The 17,911-nt window shown below is 46.9% G+C and overlaps 1 protein-coding gene across 12 annotated transcripts in view; it reads right to left on the bottom strand.

Moving 5' to 3' along the window:
* Nucleotides 1–17,911, bottom strand: part of FGD2 (FYVE, RhoGEF and PH domain containing 2) — a 53,318-nt gene that overhangs the window by 11,922 nt on the left and 23,485 nt on the right. For 6 of the 12 annotated variants that reach the window (XR_010835083.1, XM_067006118.1, XM_067006111.1 and 3 more), the window contains 8 exons: nt 17,829–17,911; nt 17,264–17,322; nt 16,874–17,020; nt 16,056–16,148; nt 10,233–10,312; nt 10,117–10,147; nt 9,561–9,653; nt 2,725–2,856 (listed from right to left, as the gene is read on the bottom strand). The exon at nt 17,829–17,911 is cut by the window's right edge and continues 56 nt beyond it. Coding sequence is in view for 11 of the 12 variants with exons in the window: in XM_067006118.1 (XP_066862219.1) it covers nt 2,725–2,856; nt 9,561–9,653; nt 10,117–10,147; nt 10,233–10,312; nt 16,056–16,148; nt 16,874–17,020; nt 17,264–17,322; nt 17,829–17,911 (718 nt within the window). In the remaining variant the exon portion in view is untranslated. The remainder of the gene's footprint in view (nt 1–2,724; nt 2,857–9,560; nt 9,654–10,116; nt 10,148–10,232; nt 10,313–16,055; nt 16,149–16,873; nt 17,021–17,263; nt 17,323–17,828) is intronic. The other 6 variants (XM_067006113.1, XM_067006114.1, XM_067006115.1 and 3 more) reach the window with 4 other exon arrangements.

Raw genomic sequence — 17,911 nt, 5'->3', positions numbered from 1 at the left:
TGCCATCTCACATGACTCCCAGCAACCCCACCAGGTGACCAGCCCTGGGACTTTTACTCTCACCTGCAACCAGGGGACAGTGACTTAACGAAGGCTACAGAGCTATCTGGCAGCATCTGGCCCTCCTCAAACAGAAGGTGTCTTTACAGTTCTACAGTTTAGCATTAAGAGTCATGCAGATTTTGCAGTCCACCCAATCCTAGAGTCAAACGTGTTCTGATACAAAAATGATGGGCTGGCTGTTTTTGCCAGGAAGACCCTCCATGTGGAGTCTGTGGGGTGGTGCCCGTCCCCCAGCCCACCACAGAGATGTCCCCAAGAAGGCCATCACAGATCAGGCTGGGGAGATCAGGTGAAAGAGGCATGAGAAAACCTGGGGAGAAACATAGGAACTGCAGGATGTGACTTCCAGGAAGACTGGAGTGTCACAGTGAGTCCAGGATGTGGGATTGGAAATGGGGGCAAGAGATAGAGACTTGGACGAAGGGTTATTCATCAGGGAGCCAGTCTGTGTGCCCAGCACAGCACGTGGCCTGGGAGGGAGCCACAGGGGAAGGCCTGGGCTTGCCCCACCGTCACCAGGATTCCTGTCTGGCAGGTGGGGAGGCAGAAACTGGGCACCCAACCACAGACAGTATGACTCACAGAGTACAAAGGTTCGCACGGGCAGGAGAAACCCCAGAATCGGGTGCCTCACACAGCCCCACACACAGGCCTTCAGCTACCTTGAGAATATTTTATTTTGTTTTTTACTGAGATTTAAATTTTTAAAATACAATTAGCACATATTTATTTTCTCCTCTCTCCTCTACCAACTTTTTTCTCTTTTTTTTTTAATTTTTTTTTTTTTTTTTGCGATATGCGGGCCTCTCACTGTTGTGGCCTCTCCCGTTGCGGAGCACTGGCTCCGGACGCGCAGGCTCAGCGGCCACGGCTCACGGGCCCAGCCGCTCCGCGGCACGTGGGATCTTCCCGGACCGGGGCACGACCCCGTGTCCCCTGCATTGGCAGGCGGACTCTCAACCACTGCGCCACCAGGGAAGCCCCTACCAACTTTTTATTTTGAAAAATTTCAAACCTGAAGACAAGTTGAAAGAATAATACAGTGATACGCCCACCACCAAATTCACGAATTGTGAACACTTTTGCCACTTTTGATTTCTCCTTCTCTCCCTTTCTCTCTCTCTCTCTGTATACATATATACACACACACACATACATATATATATTTTTTCTGAACCATTTGAGTTTAAATGACAGTCATCATGTCACATCACCCTTAAATATGTAGTTGGTGTCTCCTAAGAACAAGGGCATTTTCCTCCCTATCCATGATGTCATGATCACACACAGGAAATTTAACACTGATACAATATTGTTACCTATATATGCTTCATAATCAAATTTCCCCCAATGGTCCCAGTAATGACTTCTGTTTCTGGTTCTGTTTTTCCCATCCAGGATTCGATCAAGGATCATACATTTCATTTAGTTCTCAGAATATTTTATTTCTTTTTTGTACCTGAAAGGCAGGTACATGGGTGTTGTTATATTGTTCTTTGTGCCTCTTTGTATTTCTTAACTATTTAAAATAATTTTTTAGAAACTACTTACAAAGTTACAAGTGTGAGCAGACTTAACTCTTATTTACTGATGTGACTCACCGAAAATGGAAGCTAATCCCCAGATCCTTTCTATTTGGCTCTGGTATGAAACTCACTTACACCTGAACATAGGTGTGTCCCAGTCATAGAAATTTACTTTGTGTCCTCATTGCAGTTTAACACATTTGGGGACGCCTTGCTGACTGGCCCCAACCTGCCCAGCTGGTCTCCTCCTGTCCCCCCAGGTCATTAAAGACAGAGGTCATTAAAGGGCTTCTCTGTTTTCAGAGTAAATGGAGAGGGTTGTAATGTCAACAGAGAACAGCTCAAGTACAGCAAGTGCTTAAAAGGCAAAGCAAGATCTGCCTCTGATAACTGGGCCTGGGCTGACAAGAGGGAGGAGTGGTTTGGGTTTGTGGCTTCCTCAGTCAGCTGGTGGCTGTTCCTCTGAGTGAGGCTGCCCAAGTGATTGAGGAGGGGGAAGGAAAGGGGGACAAGGAGAGGGAAGGGGGTGAACCTTCCTTTGTTGAGTCCTCACTACCACCCCGGAGGTAGATGTTACTAATCCCCATTGTACAGGTGAGGAAGCTGAGGCTTGAACCTGGCAGACAGAGTTAGCAGCAGAACCGAGCAGGTGCTGGAGTGCTGAGGGTTTGCCAAGAAGAGGAGGGGACAGTTAGCTGAGGTCAGTCAAGAAAAGAGGACGGTGAGGGGTGGGTGAGTAACAGGTGTGGGGCTGATGAGGTGGTGGATGAAAGGCCCGACAGGGGCTGAGGATTTGGGTGTCCCCACCCTGGAACTGGAGACCATTTCCTGGAGCTGGGCCCTGGGGGTCTTGGGAAATGGTGGTGAGGAAGCAGATGAATGAATAGGGTCAGCTTTGGGGAGTGTCTTGAGCAGGTCGCATAACCTGTCTGAGCCTCGCGTCCTACCTGCAGAACGGGGCGAACAGCCGACCTGCTTCACACGTGGGCACCATGTGGTCCAAACAAGGTAACTCACACACCTGGCACAGTTAGCGCCCAGAGCTTCTGGCTGTACTGGTTGAAGCGGGCAGGGTTAGCAGGGATGCGAGGGCAGGGCCTGAGCTGGGAAGGCTGAGGCCAAGGTGGGTACTCACGTAGCCACAGGCCCGGCAGTGGTGGCGGCGGCGCACCAGGGCGTTGAAGGGCTCCTGGCAGCGCATACACATGGTCACCATCTTGTCACGGACCCACTGCGGCGCCCGGAGGCCCAGCTCCTCGGACTGCAGCTGTGGGGTGGCAGGGTGGGCACATCAGGACCCCCTGTACCCACCTGCTTGTGGCAGAGATTATGTGTGCTATGCTTCCCAGTGGCTTCCACATGAAGCGGACTGGACGAATAAAGACCACATAAAGGGGAGGTCAGTTACTATGAGTCCTATTTTACAAGTGAGGAAACTGAGCCCCAGAGAGGTCAAGGGACTCAGCAAAGACACCCAGCAGGCCAGAATTCAGAGCTCAGATCTGAAATCAAGTCACAGACGCTCTCCATAACTACCACCCCACCTGCCTTCCACCTTCCCTTGGTCTCACATTTTTCAGGCACTTTCAAAACCCAAACCTGGACGTGCGCTCACTCCCTCTTGTGAGAACAATGGAATCACGACTAACTGCTGAACAATAATCGACAGGAAGACAATGGAACTCACCAAAAAAGATACCCCACATCCAAAGACAAAGGAGAAGCTGCAATGAGATGGTAGGAGGGGCACAATCACAATAAAATCAAACCCCATAACCACTGGGTGGGTGACTCACAGACTGGAGAACACTTATACGACAGAAGCCCACCCACTGGAGTGAAGGTTCTGAGCCCCACGTCAGGCTTCCCAACCTGGGGGTCTGGCAACAGGAGGAGAAATTCCTAGAGAATCAGACTTTGAAGGCTAGCAGGATTTGATTGCAGGACTTCGACAGGACTTTGGGAAACAGAGACTCCACTCTTGGAGGGCACACACAAAGTAGTGTGCGCATCGGGACCCAGGGGAAGGAGCAGTGACCCCATAGGAGACTGAACCAGACCTATGTGCTAGTGTTGGAGGGTCTCCTGCAGAGGTGGGGGGTGGGTGTAGCTCACGGTGAGGACAAGGACACTGGCAGCTGAAGTTCTGGGAAGCACTCCTTGGCATGAGCCCTCCCAGGGTCTGCCATTAGCCCCACCAAAGAGCTGGGTAGGCTCCAGTGTTGGGTTGCCTCAGGCCAAACAACCAACAGGGAGGGAACCCAGCCCCACCCATCAGTAGACAAGTGAATTAAAGTTTTACTGAGCTCTGCCCACCAGAGCAATACCTAGCTCTACCCACCACCAGTCCCTTCCATCAGGAAGCTTGCACAAGCCTCTTAGATGGCTTCATCCACCAGAGGGCAGACAGCAGAAGCAAGAAGAACTACAATTCTACAGCCTATGGAAGGAAAACCACATTCACAGAAAGAGAGACAAAATGAAAAGGCAGAGGACTTTGTACCAGATGAAGGAACAAGATAAAACCCAAGAGAAACAACTAAATGAAGTGCAGATAGGCAACATTCCAGACAAAGAATTCAGAATAATGATAGTGAAGATGATACAGGACCTTGGAAAAAGAATGGAGGCAAAGATCGAGAAGATGCAAGAAATGTTTAACAAAGACCTAGAAGAATTAAAGAACAAACACCTAGAAGAATTAAAGAACAAACAAACAGAGATGAACAATACAATAACTGAAATGAAAAATACACTAGAAGGAATCAATAGCAGAATAACTGAGGCAGAAGAATGGATAAGTGACCTGGAAGACAGAATGGTGGAATTCACTGCTGCAGAACAGAATAAAGAGAAAAGAATGAAAAGAAATGAAGACAGCCTAAGAGACCTCTGGGACAACATTAAATGCAACAACATTTGCATTATAGGGGTCCCAGAAGGAGAAGAGAGAGAGAGGTCCTGCGAAAATATTTGAAGAGATTATAGTCGAAAACTTCCCTAACATGGGAAAGGAAATAGCCGCTGAAGTCCAGGAAGCACAGAGAGTCCCAGGCAGGAAAAACCCAAGCAGAAACATGCCAAGACACACAGTAATCAAACTGACAAAAATGAAAGACAAAGAAAAATTACTGAAAGCAACAAGGGAAAAATGACAAATAACATACAAGGGAACTCGCATAATGTTAATAGCTGATTTCTCAGCAGAAACTCTACAAGCCAGAAGGGAGTGGCATGATATATTTAAAGTGATGAAAGGGAAGAACCTACAACCAAGATTACTCTACCTGGCAAGGATCTCATTCAGATTCAACAGAGAAATAAAAAGCTTTACAGACAAGCAAAAGCTAAGAGAATTCAGCACGACCAAACCAGCTCTACAACAAATGCTAAAGAAACTTCTCTAAGTGGGAAACACAAGAGAAGAAAAGGGCCTACAAAAACAAACCCAAAACAATTAAGAAAATGGTAATAGGAACATACATATCGATAATTACCTTAAACGTGAATGGATTAAATGCTCCAACCAAAAGACACAGGCTCGCTGAATGGATACAAAAACAAAACCCACATATATCTTGTCTACAAGAGACCCATTTCAGACCTAGTGACACATACAGACTGAAAGTGAGGGGATGGAAAAAGATATTCCATGCAAATGGAAATCAAAAGAAAGCTGGAGTAGCAATACTCATATCAGATAAAATAGACTTTAAAATTAAGAATGTTACAAGAGACAAGGAAGGATACTACATAGTGATCAAGGGATCAATCCAAGAAGAAGCTAGCAATTATAAATATATATGCACCCAACATACGAGCACCTCAATACATAAGGCAACTGCTAACAGCTATAAAAGAGGAAATCAACAGTAACAATAATAGTGGGGGACTTTAACACCTCACTTACACAGGGGACCGATCATCCAAACAGAAAATTAATAAGGAAACACAAGCTTTAAATGATACAATAGACCAGATAGATTTAACTGATATTTATAGGACATTCCATCCAAAAACAGCAGATTACACTTTCTTCTCAAGTGCACACGGAACATTCTCCAGGATAGATCACATCTCGGGTCACAAATCAAGCCTTGGTAAATTTAAGAAAATTGAAATCATATCAAGCATCTTTTCTGACCACAACGCTATGAGATTAGAAAGCAATTACAGGGAAAAAAACGTAAAAAACACAAACACATGGAGGCTAAATAATATGTTACTAAATAACCAAGAGATCACTGAAGACATCAAAGAGGAAATAAAAAATACCTTAGCGACATATTACAATGAAAACACGACAATCCAAAACCTATGGGATGCAGCAAAAGCAGTTCTAAGAGGGAAGTTTATAGCAATACAAGCCTACCTCAAGAAACAAGAAACATCTCAAATAAACAATCTAACCTTACACCTAAAGAAACTAGAGAAAGAAGAACAAACAAAACCCAAAGATAGTAGAAGGAAAGAAATCATAAAGATCAGAGCAGAAATAAATGAAATAGAAACAAAGAAAACAATAGCAAAGATCAATAAAACTAAAAGCTGGTTCTTTGGGAAGATGAACAAAATTGATAAACCTTTAGCCAGACTCGTCAAGAAAAAGAGGGAGAGGACTCAAATCAATAAAATTAGAAATGAAAAAGGAGAAGTTACAATGGACACGGCAGAAATACAAAACATCATAAGAGACCACTACAAGCAACTATATGCCAATAAAATGGACAACCTGGAAGAAATGGACAAATTCTTATAAAGGTATCACCTTCCGAGACCGAACTAGGAAGAAATACAAAATATGAACAGACCAATCACAAGTAATGAAATTGAAACTGTGATTAAAAATCTTCCAACAAACAAAAGTCCAGGACCAGATGGCTTCACAGGTGAATTCTATCAAACATTTACAGAAGAGCTAACACCCATCCTTTTCAAACTCTTCAAAAATATTGCAGAGGAAGGAACACTCCCAAACTCATTCTATGAGGCCACCATCACCCTGATACCAAAACCAGACAAAGATAACACAAAAAAAGAAAATTACAGACCAATATCACTGATGAATATAGATGCAAAAATCCTCAACAAAATACTAGCAAACAGAATGCAACAACACATTAAAAGGATCATACACCATGATCAAGTGGGATTTATCCCAGGGATGCAAGGATTCTTTAATATATGCAAATCAATCAATGTGATACACCATATTAACAAATTGAAGAAGAAAAACCATATGATCATCTCAATAGATGCAGAAAAAGCTTTTGACAAAATTCAACACCCATTTATGATAAAAACTCTCCAGAAAGTGGGCACAGAGGGAAACTACCTCAACATAATAAAGGCCATATATGACAAACCCAGAGCAAACATCATTCTCAATGGTGAAAAACTGAAAGCATTTCCTCTAAGACCAGGAACAAGACAAGGATATCTACTCTCGCCACTATTATTCAACATAGTTTTGGAAGTCCTAGCCATGGCAATCAGAGAAGAAAAAGAAATAAAAGGAATACATAGAGAATCCTAATGCACAGAAATCTCTTGCATTCCTATATACTAACAATGAAAGATCAGAAAGAGAAATTAAGGAAACAATCCCATTCACCATTGCAACAAATGTAATAAAATACCTAGGAATAAACTTACTTAAGGAGGTAAAAGACGTGTACCCAGAAAACTATAAGACCGACACTGATGAAAGAAATCAAAGATGACACAAACAGATGGAGAGATATACCATGTTCTTGGATTGGAAGAATCAATATTGTGAAAGTGACTATACTACCCAAAGCAATCTACAGATTCAATGTAATTCCTATCAAATTACCAGTGGCATTTTTTACAGAACTAGAACAAAAAATCTTAAAATTTGTATGGAGACATAGAAGACCCCGAATAGCCAAAGCAGTTTTGAGGGAAAAAAACGGAGCTGGAGGAATCAGACTCCCTGACTTCAGACTATACTACAAAGCTACAGTAATCAAGACAATATGGTACTGGCACAAAAACAGAAATACAGATCAATGGAGCAGGATAGAAAGCCCTGAGATAAACCCACACACCTATGGTCAACTAATCTATGACAAAGGAGGCAAGGATATACAATGGAGAAAAGACAGTCTCTTCAATAAGTAGTGCTGGGAAAACTGGACAGCTACATGTAAAAGAATGAAATTAGAACACTCCCTAACACCGTACACAAAAATAAACTCAAAATGGATTAGAGACCTAAATGTAAGACTGGACACTATAAAACTCTTAGAGGAAAATATAGGAAGAACACTCTTTGACATAAATCACAGCAAGATCTTTTCTGATCCACCTCCTAGAGTAATGGAAATAAAAACAAAAATAAACAAATGGGACCTAACGAAACTTAAAAGCTTTTGCAAAGCAAAGGAAACTACAAACAAGACAAAAAGACAACCCTCAAAATGGGAGAAAATATTTGCAAATGAATCAACGGACAAAGGATTAATCTCCAAAATATATAAACAGCTTATGCCGTTCAATATTAAAAAAACAAACAACCCAATCAAAAAATGGGCAGAAGACCTAAATAGACATTTCTCCAAAGAAGACATACAGATGGCCAAGAAGCACATGAAAAGCTGCTCAACATCACTAATTATTAGAAAAATGCAAATCAAAACTACAATGAGGTATCACCTCACATCAGTTCGAATGGGTATCATCAGAAAATCTGCAAACAGCAAATGTTGGAGAGGGTGTGGAGAAAAGGGAACCCTCTTGCACTGTTGGTGGGAATGTAAATTGATACAGCCACTATGGAGAACAGTATGAAGGCTCCTTAAAAAACTAAAAATAGAACTATCTTATGATCCAGCAATCCCACTACTGGGCATATACCCACAGAAAACCATAATTCAAAAAGACACACGCACCCCAATATTCATTGCAGCACTATTTACAATAGCCAGGTCATGGAAGCAACCTAAATGCCCACTGGCAGACGAATGGATAAAGAAGATGTGGTACATATATACAATGGAATAGTGTTCAGCCATAAAAAGGAACAAAATTGGGTCATTTGTAGAGACGTGGATGGATCTAGAGACTGTCATACAGAGTGAAGTCAGAAAGAGAAAAACAAGTATTGTATGTTAATGCATATAAGTGGAACCTAGAAAAATGGTACAGATGAACTGGTTTGCAGGGCAGAAATAGACACACAAATGTAGAGAACAAACGTATGGACACCAAGGGGGGAAAGTGGTGGGGGTGGGGGAGTGGTGGTGGGATGAATTAGGAGATTGGGATTGACGTGTATACACTAATATGTATAAAATAGATTAATAAGAACCTGCTGTATAAAAAATAAATAAAATTAAATTCTAAAATTCCAAAAAAAAAAAAAAATGTTGCGAGACGGTTCTCCTAGGGTCTCTTGTGTTTCCTTTTTCTGGACTGTCTTTTCAAGAATCTTCCTATAGCAATCAGCCCTGAAAATAGATGTTGTCTCTCTAGAGCATAGGGCAGACATGCTCACTGCACATTATAAAAGATTCAGAGACTGATTTGCTTTTATTTGCTGACATAGTCAATTCTGATTCTTTCAAACTGAGGACCAGTCCCTGCCCTTGGAGCATGAATTAATAGAGATAAGTAAAGAACTCCTGGAAGATAGCAAAAAAAAGAAAAACCCAAACCTGCACACACACCACTCCCACAGCCCGAGTTATACATATAGAAGTAAAATCCTTCCTAGGAGTAGTTGCACATAAAGCCTCCCAAAGGAATTCTTTGCTAATGGGGGATTCTTTGGCATTGAGTTTCTGAGTAGGGTGATGTTGGCATGTGTGAGCTTCCCCTGATTCCTTCAAATCATTCATGGTGGGTGACACTCTCCAGCCCTCCAAGCTGGCCTAGGTAGAACAAAGAGAGGGAATCATTCCTGTGTAAGGCTGGTGGCTCCAGGAGGGATACAGAGCCTTCATTTACCTCCTGCTCCTGGGTGTCTCCCTCAGGGCTCTGGACTGCAGCTTTGAAGGTTTCATTCCGCTTCTCAATTTGGTCAATGGCGGCTTGGCAGGCCTGGGGCAAGGGGCGGAGCACAGGGAGGTGGTTAGTGGGGGTGGCAGGAAGGGCCTGCTCATCTGTGAATCCATCTACACATTCCACAAACATAGCTAAAAGCCTACTGGGTGCTAGGCGCTAGATTCTAAGTGTACATTGCCTGATTTAAGGGAGGAGAAAATATTAGCCCCAGATTACAGATGTGAAAACTGAGGCTCAGAGACATTAAGTGACTTGCCCCAGGCCACCCAGCTAGGCAGTGAGAGGCAGCAAGATTTGAACCCAGGTCTTTGAGGAAGAACAAGGAGCAAGCAGGTGGGTGTGCACTCTCTCTCTCTCTCTCTCTCTCTCTCTCTCTCTCTCTCACACACACACACACACACACACACACACACACACACACACACACAGCATCCCTCCCTCCCCCCCGCAGCCTGGGTAGGGAGGTCAGAATACTAGGAACCCTGGAGCATTCTGATACCTGTAACCAGGAGATCATTTCCTCCTGGGACCTGCTCGGGAAGTGAACACAGGTGTTGAGGAGAGCAGCCCCTCCCAGTTTTCCCATCTCGCCCGGCCCTCAGCCTGCCTGCCTACCGGGCCCGGAGCTCCAGGGTGCGCTGCTTCCCGGACACCAGGAAGGAGTGGGGGAACTCCGCGTCAGTCAGCTCCCGCACCTGCTCGGAATGGGAGGGAGAGACTGCTCAGACTCGTCCACCCGCCCCCGCAGGCACTGTGGCAGGGAGGTAGGTGAACTGTGCCCCAAGGACAATTCAAATTAGAGACAAAGATAGGGAGCTTGTTCAACTGCTCTCTAATCCCATCAAGCCAAGCAAATGCGCCTGCCACCTGGCCTCGCTCTGTACAGCAAATGGGACTTAGGGCTCCTGGAACTTTAGCAGATAAGTTGGCCCAGTGTGAGGTAGCGGTGACGGCTCCTGACAAAGGAGTCACCCAAGATGGAAACTGGGTCACAAATTGGGTTTGGGGACACAGCTTTTTCAAGACCAGATGTACGGCCTAGAACAAGACCCTTTTACCCCATAGAGTAAATGAAGGACTTCATCACCCAGTTTACAGATCCAACAGACCCCCCACTTCCTGTCTTTTACCATCCTTGTCCCAGAACTCCACAGGTCCCGAGTCCGTTATGAAAGCCGCCCGTCACAGAGCACCTACTATGTGACAGCCACTGAGCACCCCACACATGTTCTCATTTAATCAGCACAACTGCTGAACCCACTAATCAATACTAATGCTTAATGGCCATCATGTGCCCCTGAGGGCAGTGCCTGTCAACAGCTACAGTCCCCTGGCACAGCTGAATCTATGGTTACCTACCAGTTTACAAGAAATATGGGGGACCGAGGGACATGCTGAATGACACCACAGGGGTGCGGTCAGCAAAATCCAGACTGTGAGAAACTACCAGAGAAATGATCTGATTTCTTCAACTAATAAATGAGAGAAAAACTAGGAGACGGAGGTATAATGGATAAAAGGGGATGTAAGAAGCATATTACAAATGATTCAAACAGATCAGCTGTGAGAAGACAATTATGAGACAGTCAAGGAAAACCAAGAGATCTTAATGTTATTAAATAATTATCGTTAATTTGTTAGATGTAATAATGGTACTGTTAGCAACTTTTAGGGCAAAAAAAGAGTTCTTATTTCTTAAAGAGACATACTTAAGTATTTATAGGTGAAATGATTATGTGTCCGAGATTTGCTCTTTTTTTTTTCTTGCATTACATGGGCCTCTCACTGCTGTGCCCTCTCCCGTTGCGGAGCACAGGCTCCGGATGCGCAGGCTCAGCGGCCATGGCTCATGGGCCTAGACGCTCCGTGGCATGTGGGATCCTCCCAGACCGGGGCACGAACCCATGTCCCCTGCATCGGCAGGCGGACTCTCAACCACTGAGCCACCGGGGAAGCCCTCTGAGATTTGCTCTTTTTTTTTTTTTTTTTTTTTGCAGTACACAGGCCTCTCACTGTTGTGGCCTCTCCCGTTGCAGAGCACAGGCTCCGGACGTGCAGGCTCAGCGGCCATGGCTCACGGGCCGAGCCACTCCGTGGCATGTGGGATCTTCCCGGACCGGGGCACGAACCCGTGTCCCCTGCATCGGCAGGCGAACTCGCAACCACTGCGCCACCAAGGAAGCCCGAGATTTGCTCTTATATAATCCATTGGAAAAGGGGATTAAGAGGGGGATTGCTGAGGAAACCAGTTTTAGCCAGGTGATGAGTATATGGGGGTTCATTGTACCATTTTCTCAGCTTCAAAGTGTCCAGAATAAAAAGTTAAAGAAAAATCTTCACAGCAGTCTGGACAGGTAGATATTGTCACCCTCATTTGGGAGATGAGAAAATGAAGAGCAGAGAGGGCAAGAGATCTGCTTGAGGTCACACAGCATCTAAAGAGCATAATGAAGATTCAAATTCAGGTTTTTGGTCCCCAAGGCTAAAGCAGAAGCACATCTATTTCCACCCCACTCCCAGAGCCCAGTAAACACAGACTTCTCCCAGGCAATGTGGAGACAGAGTCACAAAGGGAAGCTAAGATACAGACCTAGAGCCCAAGGGCCTAGCATGGAGGAAATTTGTTGTCACTGAGTCCACCTGACATGTGGGCCCCGCTGCTGGCTCCCTGCCATGAGGTGACCAGGCCTTGGCACACTTTTAGGCGGCCCTTCGCACCTCAGAGAGCATGACTCTGGGCACATCCTTCCTCGTGTTAGGCCTAGTCTACCTCTCGGGCCCACAGAACCAGTCCGTTCCCTCTAGAAGGGGCCTGATGTGATTTGCCCTTGATACCCTTGACAATGGGGAGGCTCTAAGGGTTTATAAATGGAGAAGCTCATGTGGAGAGAGGTGTTTGGGAAAGCCACTCCAGCAGCTATGTATAAAGGTCGAAGGGCTGGGGAAAATGGGACAAACCAGCAGCCCAGAGGCCAGTTAGGGAGGGATACCCTGAATGGTCCATGCCTGTCTGGAGAGAGAAAAGGTTTCTACCTGGGGAGCAGTATCAGGAATCTGGCAAGACTCCATGCCTGATTGGGTGAAGGAGAGGGGAGAGAGAAAAGAAGGGAGAAATCTAAGGTCTGGAGTCCACCGCCAGGAAGAAACATGATGCTTTTACTAGAAAAGGGGGAACTGGGAAGAGCCCCTGACCTGAGGGACCACCTCTGCAGAGGGGCAGGATGAAGGTTTCTAGAGGACAATTCCCCGAGCTCCGCCATACCCAGGCTCAACCACCAGACTTGGCCGGTTCAGACCCCTGCCAGCCCACACAGTGCCTTTGTGCTAATTAGAGAAAGACACCCTTTCCTCAAAACACTTTACTGACATCTGTTGGCAAACTGGTGTAATATTCAGTCAAGTGTCTGGTTTGTTGAACCAGACACTTGACTGCCATCTGCCGGACAGTGAGAACTGTAAATATGCAATCTATGCTGTTGTCTGTGGATGAGGTGTGCTCATCTTAGTTGAGGTGTGCTTGCACAGTGCACAACCTGCACAGCTGTCCATGGAGACGCTGACTACATATGTACCCTCACCCCTTCCTTCTTCCCAGGCTGGCCCTGTACAGGATGGCACAATGATAGGACCAAGTCAGACCCTGGGGGTCAAATCAGCTGCTGAGAGCTAGGCCTCCTTGACACTCAGGAAGGAGGAGGCCAGGGGGTCACGGCCAGTGGGAGCCATCATGTTGGTCAAAGGTCAGACCCGCCTCCAAACCTCAGACTCAGGAAATGATTCCTGCACAAATGCGGGTAAGTGGACAGCTCTGCTCCTGCCCGGCCCGTGCCATCCAGGAGTGGGCGCTGTGTGGCCACCAGAGCACCAGACACGCCCTGTAGGAAATACGTTTACTGGGACTGGAGACTCCAGGAATCCAGCACACACTGGGCCCGGGAGCCCTTGGCACATACCCTGAGCATCTGACACTGTCAGGCCCATTTCTATGTATTTTCTCTTTACGATAGTCTGTTGTGGTCTCCATATTTCTTGGCTTTTCTTTCTGTCAATCTCTGCCTCTCTTTTTCTATGCCTGGGTCTCTGCCAGTCCTAAGACAGGGCTGCCTGTCTCCATTTCTCTGTCTGTAACTCCATAATCTGCCTTTCTCAGTCTCACTCACCAAGGCTCCCAGACGTACAAGCTTGCACGCACCCTGGCCTCTGGGACATTCTGGCCACTTCAGTTAGGAAAGCTGGATGATGCAGGGTGGGGGGGCTGCATTCCTAGACGACCTCAGTCAGCTGAGGTATGGGGGATGGGCTGTGAAGCTCCAGAAGGTGCCCAAGTCCCTCCATCAGCCCTCACCACCCGCAGGCTACACCCCACCCCCAAGCCCTTGATTCAGCCCCAAATGCCAGGCAAGCCCAGTCAGCAGCAGGGGCAAGGCCCTCCTGCTGGGGGCTCTCAGAGGCTCAGGGGTTCTCCAGAGGTGGAAGTGTCCTGGTTCCAGTTCTGCCTGCGGCTCCCTCCTGCAGCAGATCCTGGGAGATGGGTGGGGGGAGGGGGAGTCAATAGGGATAGGGAAGGGGGAGATGGAAGGGTACCAAGAAAAGCAAGATCTGACCTCTGCTTCTTCCAGCCCCAGCCACCAGGACTCAGGAGCGATCAGAGAGGGGCTGTCAAGAAGTTTCCCCTCCCATTTCCTCCACTATGCCTGCAATTCCGCCCTATGCTTTATCTTTCCAGGTTGAAGTCTTTAGTAGGAGATTGTATAGTATGCTGGTTAGGTACAGAGGCTCTGGACTCTGTTATACCTGAGTTTGATCATGCAAACCAGGATTTGCTGTGTGACCCCCCCAAGCAAGTTACTTAACCTTTCTGAGCCTTGGGGTTTTTTTTAATTTTTAAAAAAGACTTTTTTTTAAAGATCAGTTTTAGGTTCACAGCATAATTGAGAGGAAGGTACAGAGATTTCCCATATACTCCCTGAGCCCACATATGCACAGCCTCCTCCATTAATAACATTCCCCCACCAGAATGGTATATTTGTTAGAATCAATGAATCTACACTGACACATCATTATTACCCAAGGTTCATAGTTTACATCAGGGTTCACTCTTGGTGTTGTACATTCTGTGGGTTTGGATAAATGTGTAATGACTGTTATCTACCATTATAGTACCATACAAAATAGTTTTACTGCCCTTAGAATCCTCCATGTTCATCCCTCCCTTCCCCCAACCACTGGTAACCACTGATCCTCTTGCTGTCTCCATAGTTTTGCCTTTTCCAGAATGTCATATCATTGGAATCACATAGTATTGTACATAGTATGTATGTATATATGTAGCCTTTTCAGATAGGCGTCTTTCGCTTAGTGATATGCATTTAAGTTTCCTCCATGTTTCTTCATGGCTTAATAGCTCATTTCTTTTTATCACTGAATAATATTCCACTGTCTGGATGTACCACTTTACCATTTCCTTATTTTTAAAAGTGGGATTAACTACAGATATACTTACACATAGGCATACTGTACACGGTTATTCACTGCGGTCTCATTTGTAGACACTGACAACTGAGAACAATCTAAATGTCTGTCAGTAGAGGATTGGCTGAACAAATTATGGTACATCCACATGCTGGGATGCTATGCAGCTATGCAAAAGGATGAGGAAGCTCCTAACGAACTGACTTCCAAGCATCTCCAGAATTAGTAGTTAGTTTAAAAAGTCATGGGGACCATATATATGCAACATATATTGCAAATATTTTGGATATAGTTTGATTTTGGAATGTGTATTATCTATATATTTAGGTAATAAAGTTATTATTTTTAAAAGATTTTTAAAAACCAAAAAAATGCAGGGGATAATAACAGCCCCTACATCACAGGGCTGTTATGAGGATCCAGTGGGATGATTTAGGGCCCAACCCAACCCACAGTGACCGCTGAGTCAATGGGCACTACTATGGACTGCTGTGCTGTCTCCGCTCATTTGTGGCCATCTCTGGATGGGGACACACCCAAGTCAGCAGCTGAACTGAAAGTGGAGACCCTTCCTACTCAAAGTGTGGACTGGGGAGCTGCAGTACTGGCATCACCCAGGAGCTGGTTAGAAATGCAGAATCTCTGGCCCCTCTCCAGACCTCCTGAATCAGAACCCACATTTTAACAAGACTCCCAGGGGATTCATGCACGTATTAAAGTTTTCAAAATACTGGTGTAGATGGTAGGGAAAGCAGAGCAAAGCTGGGAGCTGGGAAGGGCCCTGGACAGGAAGGTTGGGAGGCCAGGTGGGAGAGATCTAACCCCAAAACTTTTCCACCTTCATGTTGCCCCAGACCTGACACACCTGGGTTCCTGGACTGAGACCCAGGTTGGCCCCTCCTGCTACTCTCCATACTCGGTCCCACCCTTGGGGTAAAGCCCAAAGGTGGTTGGGGTGCCTCTCACCTTCATGCTGGCCACGTCGATACGGGTCCTGACCTGGAATTGGGCGCCCACCTGGATGACCCTGGGCACACAGTAGAGGAGCATGTTGTTGAACTGCAGGAGACACAAGTATGAGTGTGTGCACAGTGGCAAGGGCAGGAAGGACAATCAGGCAGGCTTCCCTGATTGTGGGCTGAGCCCCAGTGGGTCTCCCTCCCCTCTCACCCCCTGCTGGGCCAGCTCACAGGACCTCACACGTGTGATGAGGAAGTGGTTGTCTAGCCCCAATCCAACAGGTAGGTCACTGAAGGACTGCCCTACCTGTGAGCATCAAGGGACCACATCAGACCTCAGAAACCTATGAGGCCTTTCTCACAGGGGCCAAGGGTGGCAGGGGCTTATGAGAAATTGTAGCTCCCTCCCCAAAACCTTCAGGTGGGACCAGTTTCCAGATCTCCAGGAGACACCCTGGCTTCTTCAGTGCAAACCAGGGCTGTTCTTCCTAGCAGCCAACCTAATTCCCTCCTGCTGTACACTCTCTAGAGCACAGATTGATACCACAGGTTTTGGAGCCAAACAGACTGGGTTCAAATTCTGACTCTGTTGCTTCCCAGGGCATGTCTGGGAACCCCCTCAGTTAGAAATTCCTGAGGCCTGGAGGTAGCATGTGACTTGTCCCAAGTCACCTGGGTGCCAAAGTAGAGAAAGACAGAGAAGCAGGCTCGTCCCTGTTCATCCTGCAGTGCCAGCTGGGTAGATGACAGGCAGGCAGAACCTGGGGCAGAGGGCCTGTGGACTTCCCTCCCCAGTGTGGGGCAGGCCCCCCAGCATCCCCCTACCAAGAAAAGGTAGCGCTCCATGGGGCCGATGCGGCGGAAGGAGATCTTGAGGACAGGGCCCTCGCGCAGCAGGGTGTTGGAAGGGTCTACTATGTCGTCCTCCAGGCCCAGGCGCTGGTACACTTCCCACAGTTCCTGCAGCCGCTCCTGGGGACAGGAGGTGCACCTTCAGCCGAGGCTAGGCAGGGCCTGCCTGCTTCTGGAAGGTTTGCCTTGTGTGGACAGGGACAGGGTGTGAGGGGGAGGTGGGCCAGGTGTCGTGAGGAAGGATCAGGGGATGAGGAGATACAGAGACCTGGGTGGGTTGGGGGAGGCTGAGAGCTGCAGGGAGGAGGTGACAGGGCCCCTGGGGATGCCCACTGCTTCTATTCCAAGGGCTGGGATGCTCACCATCTCAGTGATGGCTACGTTGGAGTGCTGAGCAGCTGAGAAGATCATGTCAAGGGCTTCTGAAATGGGGGCAGGGCCAGAGTTACCCCCTGAAAATACGGGCCTTGTGGCTGAGGCAGGAGGTCCTTGAGGCTTAATAAAGTGGCCTCAGGGCCTGCCCTGAGCACCCCCAGGAGCAGCCTTCCCCTGTAGCCTGGCACATGAGGTATCTGGATGATGGGGGCCATTTCCCACCCAGAGTGGAGAGACTAGAAGCCACCAAAAGACAGGTCTTAGGCCGTTGGCTTCTGTGACTTTCAATGCCCCCCAGATGCAGAGAGTGAAGGCATGGTTTCAAATCCCAGCTCTGTTCCTTTTTTGCTGTGTGACCTTGAGCAAGTCACTTAGCCTCTCTGGGCCTTAATGTCTATACAGAAGTGGCTGATGCTACAGACAATGTCTACGAAGTACCAGCGGTCAATGTTGATGGATGATGGTCATCATAACCATTTTAGCAGGTGCTCCATAAATTATGGAAGTGGCTCGAACCTCCCCAACCCCCTGGATTCTCTGGGGGTGTCCTCACTCTGGGCATCAGCCAGGTCTGGGGCCTGGGCTGGCAGCTTCTGGACATACTCCTTGAGCAGCAGCTCATAGCGCGGGATTCTC

The sequence above is a fragment of the Kogia breviceps genome, chromosome 10 (genome assembly GCF_026419965.1).
Source record: "Kogia breviceps isolate mKogBre1 chromosome 10, mKogBre1 haplotype 1, whole genome shotgun sequence".
NCBI lineage: Eukaryota > Metazoa > Chordata > Mammalia > Artiodactyla > Physeteridae > Kogia > Kogia breviceps.
The sequence above is the reverse complement of the archived record's forward strand: the minus strand, read 5'-3'. Positions and strand labels throughout refer to the sequence as shown.